The following is a 16,825-nucleotide window of genomic DNA, read 5'->3' as shown; positions in this document are numbered from 1 at the left end:
CTTTCTTCCTGCAGCTCACGCTCAGACAGCACAGTGCTGCTGTCTGAGAACGAGCTGATAAAAAGGACATCCTTGTGTCCGTCCAGGCCCTGCGCCAGACGGAGGACAGGGAGTCCGAAAGCCGGACTGTCCGGTCTAAAACTGGACCTCTGGCCACTCTAGGGGCAGGCTGCTGTGGAGGTCACAGTTAAGGGGATGGTCCGCTATGGAAGTCAGTGTTAAGGGGCAGATTGCTGTAAAGGTCACTGTTAAGGCGGCGGGCCCCTGTGGAGGTCACAGTCAAGGGGGTGGTGTGCTGTGAAACTCACTGTTAAAGGTGAAGGCTGCTGTAAAGGTCAAAGTTAAGGGGGTGGGCTTCTATGGAGGTCGAGGTTTAAGGGATGGGGCACTGTGGGGGGCAGTGTTAAGGGGTAGGGGACTGTGGAGGTCACTGTTAAGGGGGGGGGTGCTGTGGAGGTCACTGTTTGAGTGGATAGTGTTGACGCACACAAACCTTAAATTAAATAGATTTAATATACCCGAGCGGGTCCTTCAGCTAGTGGAAAATATTGTGGTCTGACTGCACAATGGCCCCTTGTGACCAGATAATACAATATGCTACGGAATATACAGTAAAATGTCTTCAATCTGGAATTTGCAGATTAGTAAATTTTTTGGGTTATCAAAATGCTGAAAATGCTGGATTACAGGCATTTCACTGTTCTTGTATAACTCATTAAAAGAGGCACCTGTGCTTTATCTGCCTAGGCGCCATCCGATGTGTGTCCTGACTTCAGTTGTGTGGTCATTGGTCCCTCGTCTGTAAAGCTGGGCATGCATGTTAGATAGCTTTTGCCAGACCGCTCATTTCACTCAAAGCTCCTCCAAACCCGTCTCTGGGCGAAGATGGCCTGACAGAGATCCCATTGTCAAGATCCCTAGATGCCACAGTTATTACTGACCATGGCATCTAAGTGGTTAATCAGCTGGAATCTGATCCCGGTCATACAGCTGTCAGTCACAGTGGTGCTCCAGTGACTGGCCAGTGGGGCACAACTGCTACGCTCACACGTTCTTTCTGATGCATGTCACAGAGCCTCACAGTAAGTCAGTCCATGATGTGAATTTAGGTCTGTGGGTGAAAGGAAGAAGAATAATAAAGGAAATTTTTGTATACTGTACAAACATCCCACTGACTTTAAAAAAAATAAAAATAAAATATATATATATATATTTTTCACTACGGAATCTGCGGGTTTAAATGTCTGCGCTCAGTGGTATCGTCGATCGCAGACATTAGCCCCAGGTCTCTGTGTTAGCCCCATATAGTGGTGGATGTAGATACAGCCTGTTAACTCCTTGGTCAGTACAAATAAATGAAATGCATGAAAGCACAGCTTTACAATCCATTTGCAGAGTACCACTACCATAGTGGTGGGATGTTACACACATATACTGTAGATAACCTGTATTCAGTTTTGTTGCTGTCGGCCACTCTTTTTAACTCGTGTGCCATGTCCAGGAACACGGAACAGATGGACTGTGTTGTACATGGTGTCTTCTATTCACATGAATATAAAATATACCGTATATGTCTTGTCCTGCAGTGTCAGTAGTTGCATTCTCAGTCCTGGACAGGATCATGGCTACCCTGCTTTATTATGCAGGTGCCTCTTAAGAACCCCCTCGCGTTGTAGTGTCATTCTTCACACTGGTCTGTTAGTGTTCATATAGAACATGGCATACATGGACCTTTTGTAATATGATCAGCAGGAGACCACCCGGAGGTATCTACTGTATATAGTGCACAGATGTTTAGCTGTAAAATACAAAACTGGCGTCCTGGCCGCTGTATCAGATGTCCCATGGAGGGTGCACAGTCTGATGAAGTCTTTCCATGCTCATGTTGTGTTTGGATCATTGCCCATCAACGTGTCTCCAGGCAAAAGTTCTCATTTTAAACCCAACCACTTTTCCAAAAAGAAGGACAGGTAAATGGTTAATAGCTGTGGCTAGGAGTGGAAAAGAAGAATGGGACCAGAGCAGGCATGAAAAAAAGAGGGTTTGAAGTGGCATTGGTATCTACATGAATGGAGGGCTGTCTTCTTCATTCCCACTATGGACCTGGACCATTGGCAGTCAGTTGTGTTTGGGGCAATTTTTGCAGAAGATGGTGAGGGCTTCCATTTTCTCCAGTGTCCATTGTCAGGACAGCTGGCAGAGAAGAGGTTATGAATGGCACCTACTGAAAGAATTTTTAGGGGCCCATTGGAGGCGTGGTGTCTCCCCTTCAGTGAACCGGGATGTTGATGGCCATGTTGCTCCTTCTTCGGTGGTTCAGGGGAACAGGTTCTGGATGAACAGTACCTGGACATCGTATTTTGGCACTGCATAGGGCCAGTTCATGGCCTCCTACGTGACCGCCGTTCTCATTGAATTTGTGTTCATGATGCTTGGTGTATTTAATAAAGGGTTTTATATCACTGTATGTTAGATTTTGCATAAAGGGGCCCCTCTGACCATTCTTTTCTAACTTCGCACAGTGTTACCAGTCTTCCTTTATTCAGTTTGGGTGGGTTAACGGGTACAAATTGGCATTTTCTGATATCCTAGTCCAGAAGATGCAGCTGTTTTAGGCCTCACTCCTCATACTTCCTGACTCTTTTGTGTAGCCGTTCTCTTGACAGTACGGGGATTACACAGGTACAATGCTGCTGCTTTACTCTAGGGCTTCTTAGAGCTGCTAGCTCTCCTCCCGTCTCTGCATACAAGGCTGCAGCAGCAACGCACAGGTATACTGCCAGTGACTTCTACAGCCGATCACTGTCCTCGGCAGTGTAACAGCCACGTGCCCCTTACTTGTACCGCTGCAGCCCTGTATACAAACCGCCAGAGCAGGACTGGACTTGCAGCGGTGAGAACGCTGCAGGAGAGATGGGATATAATCAATTTTTTTAAACGCATTCAGTGGCCTGGGGAAAATTCTAGTTAACCCCTTACTGCAAGTGAACTGAATACAATTTATCGAAAGCTTAGATCCAAATTTTGTGCAGTTATAGTGTGCATACTGTTTCATCGCAACATTATTGTGTGCATAGTTTGTGTATATGGAGTATATATGGAAGTGGTTATAGTTTTCATATACATTGTATATGGTAATAGTCAATACTTGCATATGTAGTGTTCTATATATGGTTTTGTGTGTATATGTGTGTGTGTGTGTGTGTGTGTGTGTATATGTGTATATATATATATATATATATATATATATATTCCTAATTTATTTAGCGCTACCATATTACGCAGCACTTTACAATTTAGAATATATGTATAAGGTTTACGGTCTATATGTATAAGGCTATAGTCTGCGTATGTGTTGTATATGGTTAGTCATATATGTATTATATATTTTTTATATATATATATATATATGAGAAAAGTCTATTATGTATGTTATAATTCATATATGTACTAAATATGGTTTGTCTGTATATGTATATGGCTGTAGTCTGCATATGTGATATATGGTTATAGTGTGTGTGTGTATGTGTGTGTGTATATGTATGTATGTATATATATATATATATATATATATATATATATATATATATATACAAATATTTTTTTTTTATTATACACAGTACAGACCAAAAGTTTGGACACACCTTCTCATTCAAAGAGTTTTCTTTATTTTCATGACTATGAAAATTGTAGATTCACACTGAAGGCATCAGAACTATGAATTAACACATGTGGAATTATATACATAACAAACAAGTGTGAAACAACTGAAAATATGTCATATTCTAGGTTCTTCAAAGTAGCCACCTTTTGCTTTGATTACTGCTTTGCACACTCTTGGCATTCTCTTGATGAGCTTCAAGAGGTAGTCACCTGAAATGGTTTTCACTTCACAGGTGTGCCCTGTCAGGTTTAATAAGTGGGATTTCTTGCCTTATAAATGGGGTTGGGACCATCAGTTGCGTTGTGGAGAAGTCAGGTGGATACACTGCTCATAGTCCTACTGAGTAGACTGTTAGAATTTGTATTATGGCAAGAAAAAAGCAGCTAAGTAAAGAAAAACAAGTGGCCATCATTACTTTAAGAAATGAAGGTCAGTCCTAAAAATTGGGAAAACTTTGAAAGTGTCCCCAAGTGCAGTCACAAAAACCATCAAGCGCTACAAAGAAACTGACTCACATACGGACCGCCCCAGGAAAGGAAGACCAAGAGTCACCTCTGCTGCGGAGGATAAGTTCATCCGAGTCACCAGCCTCAGAAATCGCAGGTTAACAGCAGCTCAGATTAGAGACCAGGTCAATGCCACATAGAGTTCTAGCAGCAGACACATCTCTAGAACAACTGTTAAGAGGAGACTGTGTGAATCAGGTCTTCATGGTAGAATATCTGCTAGGAAACCACTGCTAAGGACAGGCAACAAGCAGAAGAGACCTGTTTGGGCTAAAGAACACAAGGAATGGACATTAGACCAGTGGAAATCTGTGCTTTGGTCTGATGAGTCCAAATTTGAGATCTTTGGTTCCAACCACCGTGTCTTTGTGCGACGCAGAAAAGGTGAACGGATGGACTGTACATGCCTGGTTCCCACCGTGAAGCATGGAGGAGGAGGTCTGATCGTGTGGGGGTGCTTTGCTGGTGACACTGGGGATTTATTAAAAATTGAAGGCATACTGAACCAGCATGGCTACCACAGCATCTTGCAGCGGCATGCTATTCCATCCGGTTTGCGTTTAGTTGGACCATCATTTATTTTTCAACAGGACAATGACCCCAAACACACCTCCAGGCTGTGTAAGGGCTATTTGACCATGAAGGAGAGTGATGGGGTGTTGCGCCAGATGACCTGGCCTCAACAGTCACCAGACCTGAACCCAATTGAGATGGTTTGGGGTGAGCTGGACCGCAGAGTGAAGGCAAAAGGGCCAACAAGTGCTAAGCATCTCTGGGAACTCCTTCAAGACTGTTGGAAGACCATTTCAGGTGACTACCTCTTGAAGCTCATCAAGAGAATGCCAAGAGTGTGCAAAGCAGTAATCAAAGCAAAAAGTGGTTACTTTGAAGAACCTAGAATATGACATATTTTCAGTTGTTTCACACTTTTTTGTTATGTATATAATTCCACATGTGTTAATTCATAGTTTTGATGCCTTCAGTGTGAATCTACCATTTTCATAGTCATGAAAATAAAGAAAACTCTGAATAAGAAGGTGTGTCCAAACATTTGGTCTGTACTGTACGTCATCGGGCGTGTGTTTAACGATGGCACCCGCTCCTGCCCGCTGTGGGCACCATAGCCGCAGGTGGCCGCATGCTTCTTATAGCAAACACCCGCGGCTAGTGTCCAAACTTTTGGTCTGTACTGTACATGTACGTCATGGGGCGTGAATTTTTTTTTTATTTTTTTTTAAACCATAGAACAGCTGGCAACAGTAGTTCAGATCCTTAGAATACAGTTTTCATATTCTTTTTATTATTATTTTTTTATTAAATCCACTTCACATTTTTGGATGTGAACCACAGACAAACTGACATAGGGACTTGTAGAAAAGTTAGTTCATACACTTGTATGGCTGTAGTCTGCATATGGACTGTATATGTTTATGGATTATATATGGTTATAATCTGTAATGGTCGGTAAGCTTCCCTTCCGTCTCTGCATTTATATAATTTAACATCCAATGCATCTTTTGTAGAAGACATTTCCTGGAGAACCAGGGTCACCATATTACTGCGGCAGTCTCCATACTGAACACCCTACTGTTAACCCTTCCCGCACTGGAGGTTCTTAACCTGTGCACATAACGGGTGTAGGAGTGTGCTGGTGACAGATAAGGACATGGTGTCCTCACACAGATAACATGTAAACTGCATGCAATGTAATACTGAAGGGGCTCCACAGGGCCATACAGAAGTGCAGATCACTGGGGTGGACGGGTTCCAGAGACTTGCTGTGGACAGTGCCATAATTTGTACATTATTGTCCTTCTTCTCTGCAGTCTAAGTTACAGTCAACATGATTCCTGTGGCCGAGTTCAAGCAGTTCACGGAGCAGCAGCCGGCCTTCAAAGTGCTGAAGCCCTGGTGGGATGTCCTGACCGAGTATATCACTGTTGCCATGCTTATGATTGGGGTCTTTGGATGCACCCTGCAGGTAGGTTATCAGTGAGCACTACAACATACTAACCTATTCACTTCTATAGATTTTATCGACTTAAAGATCCCCCTCACTCCTTGAGAAGCTGTACTGCAGGAACACTGTACATTATACTTCACATCCCAGTTGCTCCAAAACCTCTTTGGCAAAGGATAAGCTTTATATTGATCACTGTGTAGAGAGTACTCCATTTGTGGTCTGACTAGTGATTTGTAAGGTGGTAGGACTATGTTCTCATCACGGGCATCTATGCCTCTTCTGACGCACCCCATAATCTTATTGGCCTTGGCAGCAGCTTTCTGACACTGGTTTCTACAGCTTAGTTTGCTGTTCACTAAAATTCCTAAGTCCTTTTCCATGTCAGTGTTACCCAGTGTTTTACCATTTAGTATGTACAGGTGACTTGCATTATTCTTTCCCATGTGCATAACCTTTTATTTTAAACCTCATCTCCTACTTCTCTGCCCAAGCCTCTAATCTATCCAGATCCCTCTGTAGCAGTATACTGTCCTCTGTAGTATGTACACAGTATACTCTCCTCCTGTAGTATATATACAGTATACAGTGTGTGTGTGTGTGTATGTATGTGTATATATATGTATATATATATATATATATATGTACATACAGTATACTGCCTCTGTAGTGTGTATGTGTGTGTATGTATGTGTGTATATATATATATATATATATATATATGTACTGTCCTCTTCTGTGTTAATTACTTTACACAGTTTAGTGTCATCTGCAAAAATTGATATTTTACTATGCAAGCCTTCTACAAGATCATTAATAAATATATTGAAGAGAATAGGGCCCAATACTGACCCCTGAGGTACCCCACTAGTGACAGTGACCCAATCTGAGTGTGTACCATTAATAACCACCCTCTGTTTTCTATCCCTCAGCCAGTTACTTACCCACATACAGACATTTCCCCCCAGTCCAAGCATTCTCATTTCATATACTAACCGACACCTGGGGACCTCCACCGATCAGCTGTTTGAGAAGGCAGCGGCACTCCTGTGATCGCTGTGGTCTTCGCTCTGTTTTTCCTAGGCCAGTGATGACACATACATCAGTCACATGGCCTAGGAGCAGCTCAGCCCCCCTTCACTTGAATGGGGCTGAGCTGCAATTCCAAGCACAGCCACTATACAATGTACAGCGCTGTGCTTGGTAAAACTGCAAGAAGGCTGCGGCGCTCACAGGAACTCTGGTGTCTTCTCTTCTCTGGTAATGAGAGTTTTGGAACCGCGCTGCTCTGGACTATAATCTCCGGTCAATAGTGGATGGTGCCGGGCTCCAACACCTTTCCTTTCCACCCAAAAAAGGTCCAATCTTCCACAGATGGTTTCCTCTATAGGGTTCAAGGAAATTGATACAATAGTGAAGCACCCTTTGGCTTGATGTTATTAAAAGGTTTTATTGTACTCACAAGAGTCGATCAACAAAAGGCATATATCAATAGATACAATCGTCTGGTTTCTGCCCTTCTCTGGTGTCAGACCCCCCACTGATCAGATACTGTTGACCTATCCAGAGGATAGGTCACTAGTAAAAAAATAAATAAAATAAAAATCTTGGAAAACCCTTTTAAATTAGTTTGACAGGACCATGAATCCATGCTGATAGTGTTAAACGCTTATTTTCATTCAGATACTCCAAAATAGCATATTTTAGAAAACCTTCAAACAGTTTACCCACGACATATGTTAGATTTTTTCGGCCAATAGTTTCCAGACTCTGTTTTGACCCCTTTTTTAATATTGGTATCACATTTGGAGTTCTTAAATATCAGAAACAAGGGTCTGTCTATGACATTAACTTAATTCTCTTAGGATACAGGGGAGTATGCCATCTGGACCCAGTGATTTTTCTACTTTAATCTTTTTCAGATGTCGCTGCACTTCTTCCTGGGTCAGACAGGGCACTTTTAATGGGGAGTTTAATTTGACACTCTGTATTTCAGCAGTAAGCTGGCTTTTAGCCTATATCCATTCCTATTACTTTGATGTACATCAAGCTTCTCTGAAGTGGAAGCTGTCCCCAGGGAAGGCTCCTTACCATTGATCACACCTATACGATGACTCGATAATGCTGAGGTAGTAGATGCACCTCGAACTGGCCTCCCAAAGTGCTGAACACAAGGCTGACAAATATCAAAGCATACAGTATATTCAGCTTTCCTGTGTAAGCCCCCTCAGCTGTCTAGGAGTTGCTCACAAATTGCCCCTTTTAGATAAGATATAACACATTTCTGTAATCTAATGGGATCCTGTCCTAATAAGAGAAGTACAGAGCTCCAAACTCCCTGCATTAGCATAGAATGACATAATAAAGTCCAGTTGACTGATGAGCCACAACTAGAGGGAGCTTTATAAGCGAACTGTATACGGTTTATATGTTGAACTCTATAGTAAACCAGTATGCTTTTATGCTAGTGGTGTCAGAATTTTATCAATTAATCAGCTTTCCTGCACTTAAAGGGGTTGTGCCATTTATAAGAAATTGTCCCCTATGCACAGGATAGGGTGTAGGTGTCTAATTGTCAAGCGTCCAACTGCATGTCCACTTCTTCATTCAAGTCTATGGGACAGCTGTAGATAGGCAGATACAAACGTTCAGATGTCTCTGGTAGCCCCATAGAGCGGAATGAAGCGACAGCGTGCGGGGGACACAGGCCCTAGTTGTAATTGGCAAGGGTCCCGGTGGGGTGATAAGTTCTTGTAATGGGACAAGCGCTTTAAATATTAATGACCTCCTCAGGATAGGGTCATCAATACCTGATGGGTTGGATGTCCTTTCTCTCTCTCTCTCTCTCTCTCTCTCTCTCTCTCTCTCTCTCTCTCTCTCTCTCTCTCTCTCTCTCTCTCTCTCTCTCTCTCTCTCTCTCTCTCTCTCTCTCTCTCTCTCTCTCTCTCTTTCTCTCTCTTCTCTCTCTCTTTCTCTCTCTTCTCTCTCTTCTCTCTCTTTCTCTCTCTTTCTCTCTCTCTCTCTTTTTCTCTCTTTTCTCTTTTTCTCTCTTTTTCTCTCTCTCTCTCTCTCTTTTCTCTCTCTCTCTCTCTCTTTTTCTCTCTCTCTCTCTTTTTCTCTCTCTCTCTCTCTCTCTTTCTCTCTTTCTCTCTCTTTCTCTCTTTCTCTCTCTTTCTCTCTTTCTCTCTCTTTCTCTCTTTCTCTCTCTTTCTCTCTCTCTCTCTCTTTCTCTCTCTCTCTCTTTTTCTCTCTCTCTCTCTCGGTGGCTCACATCCATTGGTCATAGGGTCTTTGTCCAGTTCAGTCCCATTCAAGCTGCAATAGCGTGTACAATGTATGTCGCAGTGGTTCTTATACTGTGTAAGGGTTCAAGCCCTGCAGCCTCTTCAAAAAGCTCATGGTGGGGGTTCCAGGAGTCCGACACACACACACACACTTACACACTTACACACTAATCAGATACTGATAACCTATCCTTAGGCATTTTCAAAATTTACCAGAAAACCCCTTCAACTCTGTCTATGCAGTGATTTGAAGCTCTGTGCCACCAGCTCTTCTCCATTCTACTGAGTGACCATACCAGATCATAGGCATGGAGATCCAGCAGTTGGTTCTTGGCAACTCCTGCTGCCAGCTTCCTCACTGCGCCATACTAAAGGGGACTTGGCAACTCCTGCCTACAGCAGGACAGTTTGAGGATGCCTACTCTAGGTGCTGAATCAACACCCTAATAGCACCTTGAGGGTCATTAGGCAGGGAGTTATAAAGCATACTGTTAAGTACTGCTGACATTAGCACATCGCTAATGTCAGCTACATAACGTTATTTCTCATGACCGAAAACCTTTAATATGGCCATCAGCTAAATCTCTGTAGAAATGGCGTTCATGAGGAGGCATGAAGTAGAGAGGAGGGTAGAGGTGATGTGTATAATGGGCAGCAGCAGTTATATGCAGTTTCCATTACCACAGTCTGTCCTCTCTGTACTTTGTCTCCTAATGGACTCCATTCCCACATAGATTCAGTTAAAGTTCTTATAATCTGTATTCAGGATCATAAGCCCTGACCAGTAGGAGAGGAGGATGAGGCGGCTCTTTAGCTCAGTGCTCAGAAGTAACATGTCCTCCTGTATGATTAGGACAGGATTTCTGTGTATTAATAGGACAGCGGCCATTTTGTTTCTCCTAATGATTGCTCCCTAAACAAAATGATCTATTATAAAGGAGTTATTTGGGAATGTATTTACAATAAAGTAATATTTAAGTATTTTCTAAATTCCCGGATAACCCCTTTAATGTCTGTGGCATCTGGGATGGTTGTAATGTATATTTACAGCACAGTTAAGGCTACTTGTGCAGATCGGTCATGGATCTGCACAGACGGAACCGTTCAGATAATACAACCGTCTGCATCCGTTCAGAACGGATCCGTTTGTATTATCTTTAACCTAGCCAAGGCTGATCCGTCTTGAACACCATTGAAAGTCAATGGAGGACGGATCCGTTTTCTATTGTGCCAAATTTTGTCATAGAAAATTGATCCGTCCCCACTGACTTACATTGTGTGTCAGGATGGATCAGTTTGGCTCAGTTTCGTCAGACTGACACCAAAACACTGCAAGCAGCGTTTTGGTGTCCGCCTCTAAAGCGGAATAAAGACAGAACAGAGGCAAACTGATGCATTTTGAGCAGATCCTTTTCCATTCAGAATGCATTAGGGCAAAACGAATCCGTTTTGGACCGCTTGTGAGAGCCCTGAACAGATCTTGCAAACGGAAAGCCAAAACGCCAGTGTGAAAGTAGCCTAATCCTTTGTGTTTTCCTAAGAGGTGGATGCGGCCTAAGTAAGCGCCTCCATTAGCGGGGCTTGTAAAAATGGCAATGTTTCCACTTTATGCTGCATTATGATTTTTTTTTTTTTCACATTGATCTTCCTTTATGCATGAACCTTTTTAAGTCTTTGGTATTCATCTTCTATGCATTAACCTATGCACTCTTCCCAATAACTCTTCACCATCCCTCAGTATTGTTTCCACTCATTTCCTCAATCTGCTTGATTAGAAGAATCCTTTTTACTTCATGTCGTTTTCTCTTCATCCACAGATAACTCAGGATAAGATCATCTGTCTGCCAAACCATACCTCTGCTGACTATGTTTCTCAAATCACCTGCAAAGAGTACACTGAAAATCCGCAAGCCACAAATGCTAGTGAGGAAGACCAGCCCATTACCACGGCTCCTCCGACTTCTACTCGTGAGATGACCGGACTACGTAATAACTTGGACCTTCAGCAGTACAGCTTCATAAACCAAATGTGCTACGAAACTGCATTACACTGGTATGCCAAGTACTTCCCATACCTTGTGGTCATTCACACGCTCATCTTCATCATTTGTGGAAATTTCTGGTTCAAGTTCCCTGGTACGAGCTCCAAAATTGAACACTTCATCTCCATCTTGGGCAAGTGTTTTGATTCTCCTTGGACAACTCGAGCTCTCTCTGAGGTTTCAGGAGAGACAACACAGGAGAAAACTGCGGAGAGAGAGATGTCAAAAACCAACTTTGATGAAACGAGCCCGGTCACAGGTGATCTTCCAGTTCCGGAGAAAATTGTAGCAGAGACTCCTTCAGCTAGTGTCTTGGACAAAAAAGAAGGAGAACAAGCCAAGGCTTTATTTGAGAAGGTAAAGAAATTCCGGCATCATGTGGAGGAAGGTGATATTCTCTATTCCATGTACATGCGTCAGACAATACTGAAAGTCTGCAAATTTGTTCTAATAACCGTATACAATGCTGCCTTAGTGGGGAAAATACACTTTATTGTCCCATGTAGGGTGCATACAGAGGACATGACTGGATACAACAGTTTTTGTTGCAACCACACTAAAGCTCACCTCTTCTCCAAGTTGGCCATCAGCTACTTGTGCTTCTTGGGAATCTATGGTTTAACCTGTTTCTACACGCTCTATTGGCTCTTTCGTCGTCCATTAAAGGAATATTCATTCAGATCAGTGCGAGAAGAAACCGGGATTGGGGACATCCCTGATGTAAAAAATGATTTTGCATTTGTACTTCATTTAATAGATCAATACGATTCTCTCTACTCTAAAAGATTTGCTGTCTTTCTGTCAGAGGTTAGTGAAAATCGACTGAGGCAGCTTAATCTCAACCATGAATGGCCAGCAGATAAATTAAGACAGAAACTTCAGAACACACCAGAAGGCAGACTGGAACTTCATCTGTTCAAGCTGCCAGGATTGCCAGATACAGTGTTTGAAGTGACAGAAACTGAATCCCTTAAGCTAGAACTGCTCAATGAAGTGATTATCCCTCCACTGGTGTCCAAGTTAGTCAGGTTAGAAGAATTGGCTTTGTTTAACTGCCCAGCTAAAGTACAACATGCTTCTCTGACTTACCTGCGGGACCATCTTAAGATTCTTCAGATCAAGTTTGATGATATAAAAGAGATTCCACTTTGGGTTTTTAGTCTTCGAGGCCTTGAAGAACTGCACTTATTTGGCTACCTGTCCCAGGATGTCTCAAAAAATGCTACGCTTGAAAGCTTGAGGGAGTTAAAAAGCCTCAAAGTGCTGACCCTGAAGAGCAATCTTTCCAAAGTGCCTCAAACTGTTGCAGATGTGGCTAGCCATTTGCTGAAGCTCAGTGTACAAAATGATGGAACCAAGCTCCTTACACTTAATGCTTTAAAAAGGCTTTCACTCCTGAAAGATTTAGAGCTGATTCGATGTGATCTAGAGCGGATCCCCCATGCCGTCTTCAGTCTCAACAATCTACAGATGTTGGACTTGAAAGACAACAGCTTGCACACCATAGAGGAAATCATAAGTTTGCAACACTGCCGGAAACTGAGCGTCCTACGATTGTGGCACAACCAAATTGCCTACATCCCTGAACACATCCGCAAACTGAAGGGCCTTGAGGAGCTGTGCTTAAATCGCAACAAGATCCTTGTATTGCCACCTCAACTTTTCTTATGTACCAAACTCCGTCACCTTGACCTGTCTTATAATGAAATAAGAGAGGTCCCACCGGAAATCGGAGTTTTGCAGATGTTACAATTTTTGGCTTTGACTGGGAACTTTTTAGAGGATCTCCCAAATGAGCTATTTTTCTGCCAAAGGCTTAAGACTTTGAAGTTGGGACAGAATAAACTGACAAGTCTGTCGCCAAAAATTGGGTCCCTTGTCTCCTTAGTAAAACTAGAATTAAAAGGGAACAGAATTGATGTGTTGCCTCCAGAACTTGGGTCTTGTACGAGTCTTAAAAAGACTGGTTTTTCGGTTGAGCAATCTCTACTGGAGACCCTACCTCTTGACGTGAAGGAGAGGCTAAGTGAGGAATTATAGAAGGGTTGGATGCTAGAACAATAACTTTTAGATTATGATTTCTAGTTCAGTGTCTATTTTGATACCACCCTCCCAAAAAAAAAGTTATAGCTAGACCAAGAGTTGATGGACGAGTAACCTTATGATATCAGAACATCAAATAATTTTCTATAGGAGCTCATCAAGTACCTCCTGTCTTTCGTCTTCCTTCGTTTACTTAGCAGGCATTGTGTATCCATACCTCAAAAACAGGCTTATAAAAAGTTGACATTCTTTATATTGCCTTCAAGACCAAGTAGTAGTCTCGACTACTCAAAGTTTACTCGTGCTGTATATTCTGAATGTACCCATACAGAGGAAAGTTGCCTGTCTGTGACATATAGGGTATTTTATTTAATCTGTAGACGTCTGTATATTTAGTATTATTTAAGACCACCCTTTTTTAAAGAGGTTCTCTGGGACTTAGTTTTGATGGCCTATCCTAGGGATGTTTGATCACTGGGATTAAGCTGCAGCACCAGACATGGCTGTGCTGAGGTCCCAGGCTCAGGCCCCTGTGTTTAAACACTTATTGCATATTTTAATGTAAGGTCATCAATTTTTAAAGGAACACTGCTAAACGGATACTGTGATATGCTTAGTGCAGGGCCTGAGGTGAGGGGTGGCCAAAAGGACACTGGTGTACTCTCCCTTCAGGCTCTGCATTAAGCATCACAAAGTATATTTGATTTCCTGAAGTGTTCCTTCAAAGTTGGCCATACACATTAGCCTAAAGGGGTATTCACATCTGGACATAAATTTATGATGGCATATGTGGGTGAGATGTGCCCAATCCATATCTCCACCTCCAGAGCTCCCCTTCACACATGCTTTGCCGACATGACAGGGGGTGGAAGGAATAGATTTTGGCTGGAGGACATGGGGCATTACAATGATTGGTTTAATATTTTATGGAATGACCAGTATATGGCCCAGAATGGACAAGATGTAAATTTTATTTTATTTAAAATAAACATTTCAGTAAATGATTGTGTTACTTCTTTTCTTCCTAAAAGGCCATCCATGTCACACTGCTGGATTGAAATTGTACATAACCTGTATGTGAAATGACTTGGGCTTAGGAACAGGCAGCCGGAGCTCTGAGACTGCCGGGAACCACTGGATCCCTATTGACTATGGAGGGATCCTGCTGCTTTCTGACATAAGTGCCTGTTTTCTGCCCATCTAATCACTCCTCTGAGCCTAATTAAGCTGTTTTATTGACACCATGACCCAGAAGTATGCTAGCATCCGGATCACCATGACAAATTAAATATACCAATTATACAAAAATCAATAAAGTTTCCATTTTACACCATCTCTCCTGTCCGTATTGGATCTTTTGGGGTATAATATGCAGAGACATTGCAATATTAGGATGATCATCACTAGAATATCTACCAGATACTGAGGTCCAGTCTGTCATCACATGCTCCATTGTAGCCATTCTTGGCCTTGGTGGCCTTGTGCTGCTTGTGGACACGTCAGTGTACAGCAGCAGTAGTGCATGTGATGATTGACAGGATGACACACTTCTGGCCCACATGAGACTGAAGCAGCAGGGATAGGATTCGGACTATCCCTTTAGGGTGGTAGATTCAGGGCTCATGCACATGACCGTATGCATTTTGCGGTCCGCAAAAAATATGGATGACATCTATGTGCATTCCGTATTTTGCGGAACGGAACAGCTGACCCTTCATAGAACAGTACTATCCTTGTCCGTAATGCGGACAATAATAGGACATCATTTTTTGGCGGAACGGAAATACGGACATACGGAAACGGAATGCACACAGAGTAACTTCCGTTTTTTTTGCGGACCCGTTGAAGTCAATGGGTCCGCATACGGTCCGCAAAAAAAACAGAACTGACGCGGAAAGAAATATACCTTGTGTTCAGCTTCTCAGAATTCAAAGATCTCTGCTTGCTGTTGAATGGGAACACTTGATTTAGATACAGAAACTGAAAACTCATAGGGCCCGAATACTGGAGGGTCTACACTTGTACCAAGTTCACATAATCTTCTTTGAAGCAAATATATTAGCGGCAGGAGGCCTAAGGCCTCTTTCAGACGGGCGTTGCGGGAAAATGTGCGGGTGCGTTGCGGGAACACCCGCAATTTTTCCGCGCGAGTGCAAACAAAAGTAATGCGTTTTGCACTCGCGTGAGAAAAATCGCGCATGTTTGGTGCCCAAACCCGAACTTCTTCACTGAAGTTCGGGTCTGGGATCGGTGTTCTGTAGATTGTATTATAATAGCATTCTGAATATAGAATGCATAGTAAAATAGCACTGGAGGGGTTAAAAATAAAATAAAAAATAATTTAACTCACCTTAGTCCAATTGATCGCGTAGCCCGGCATCTCTTCTGTCTCCTTTGCTGAGCAGGACTTGTGGTGAGCATTCATTTCAGGAACAGGACTTGTGGTGACGTCACTCCGGTCATCACATGATCCATCACCATGGTAAAAGATCATGTGATGGAACATGTGATGACCGGAGTGACGTCACCACAGGTCCTGTTCAGCAAAGGAGACAGACGTGATGCCGGGCAGCGCGATCAAGTGGACTAAGGTGAGTGAAATTATTATTTTATTTATTTTTTATCCCCTCCAGCCCTATTGTACTATGCATTCTGTATTCAGAATGCTATTATTTTCCCTTATAACCATGTTATAAGGGAAAATAATAATGATCGGGTCTCCATCCCGATTGTCTCCTAGCAACCATGCGTGAAAATCGCACCGCATCCGCACTTGCGATTTTCACGTAACCCCATTCATTTCTATGGGGCCTGCGTTACGTGAAAAACGCACAAAATAGAGCATGCAGCAATTTTCACGCAACGCATAAGTGATGCGTGAAAATTACCGCTCATGTGAACAGCCCCATAGAAATGAATGGGTCGGTATTCAGTGTGGGTGCAATGCGTTCACCTCATGCATCGCATCCGCGTGGAATACTCGCCCGTGTGAAAGGGGCCTAAGGGGCACAGTGCATGACACAGGGATTCAAAGACAACCAGATGTGGCTTTGCACTTAGACCTGCCACATGGTCTCCATTTTATCCTTTAACCCGTCTGATACCAGCGCCGTACACCAGGGTTACAAATCCCAGCGCCGTACAGCAATGGCACTCTGATCGGGCTACAGGGGTCCAGCAGTCACTGATAGCCGAACCCCTGCTGTATGTGCTGGCATCGGTGAAAACACTGATGCCGACGCCTTAACCCTTGCACTGCTGCAGTTGGCGCTGACTGTGGCACGTGCAGTATCCTGCAGGGTGTCCATCGGGTCCCCGTGCTGCTG

At 43.0% G+C, this 16,825-nt stretch overlaps 1 protein-coding gene across 3 annotated transcripts in view; it reads left to right on the top strand.

The window, feature by feature from the left end:
* LRRC8E (leucine rich repeat containing 8 VRAC subunit E) overlaps positions 1-14,503 on the top strand; it is a 43,878-nt gene extending 29,375 nt beyond the window's left edge. For 2 of the 3 annotated variants that reach the window (XM_044283004.1, XM_044283005.1), the window contains exons 2-3: positions 5,997-6,151; positions 11,232-14,503. In XM_044283004.1, coding sequence (XP_044138939.1) covers positions 6,014-6,151; positions 11,232-13,496 — 2,403 coding nt within the window. In that variant the 5' untranslated portion in view covers positions 5,997-6,013 and the 3' untranslated portion in view covers positions 13,497-14,503. Of the gene's footprint in view, positions 1-5,922; positions 6,152-11,231 lie in introns of those variants that run through there. The other variant, XM_044283006.1, reaches the window with a different exon arrangement.
* The last annotated feature ends 2,322 nt before the right edge of the window (positions 14,504-16,825 follow it).

This window comes from Bufo gargarizans, chromosome 2 (assembly GCF_014858855.1).
Source record: "Bufo gargarizans isolate SCDJY-AF-19 chromosome 2, ASM1485885v1, whole genome shotgun sequence".
NCBI classification, from domain to species: domain Eukaryota; kingdom Metazoa; phylum Chordata; class Amphibia; order Anura; family Bufonidae; genus Bufo; species Bufo gargarizans.
This window is presented reverse-complemented; position numbering and strand designations above follow the sequence as displayed.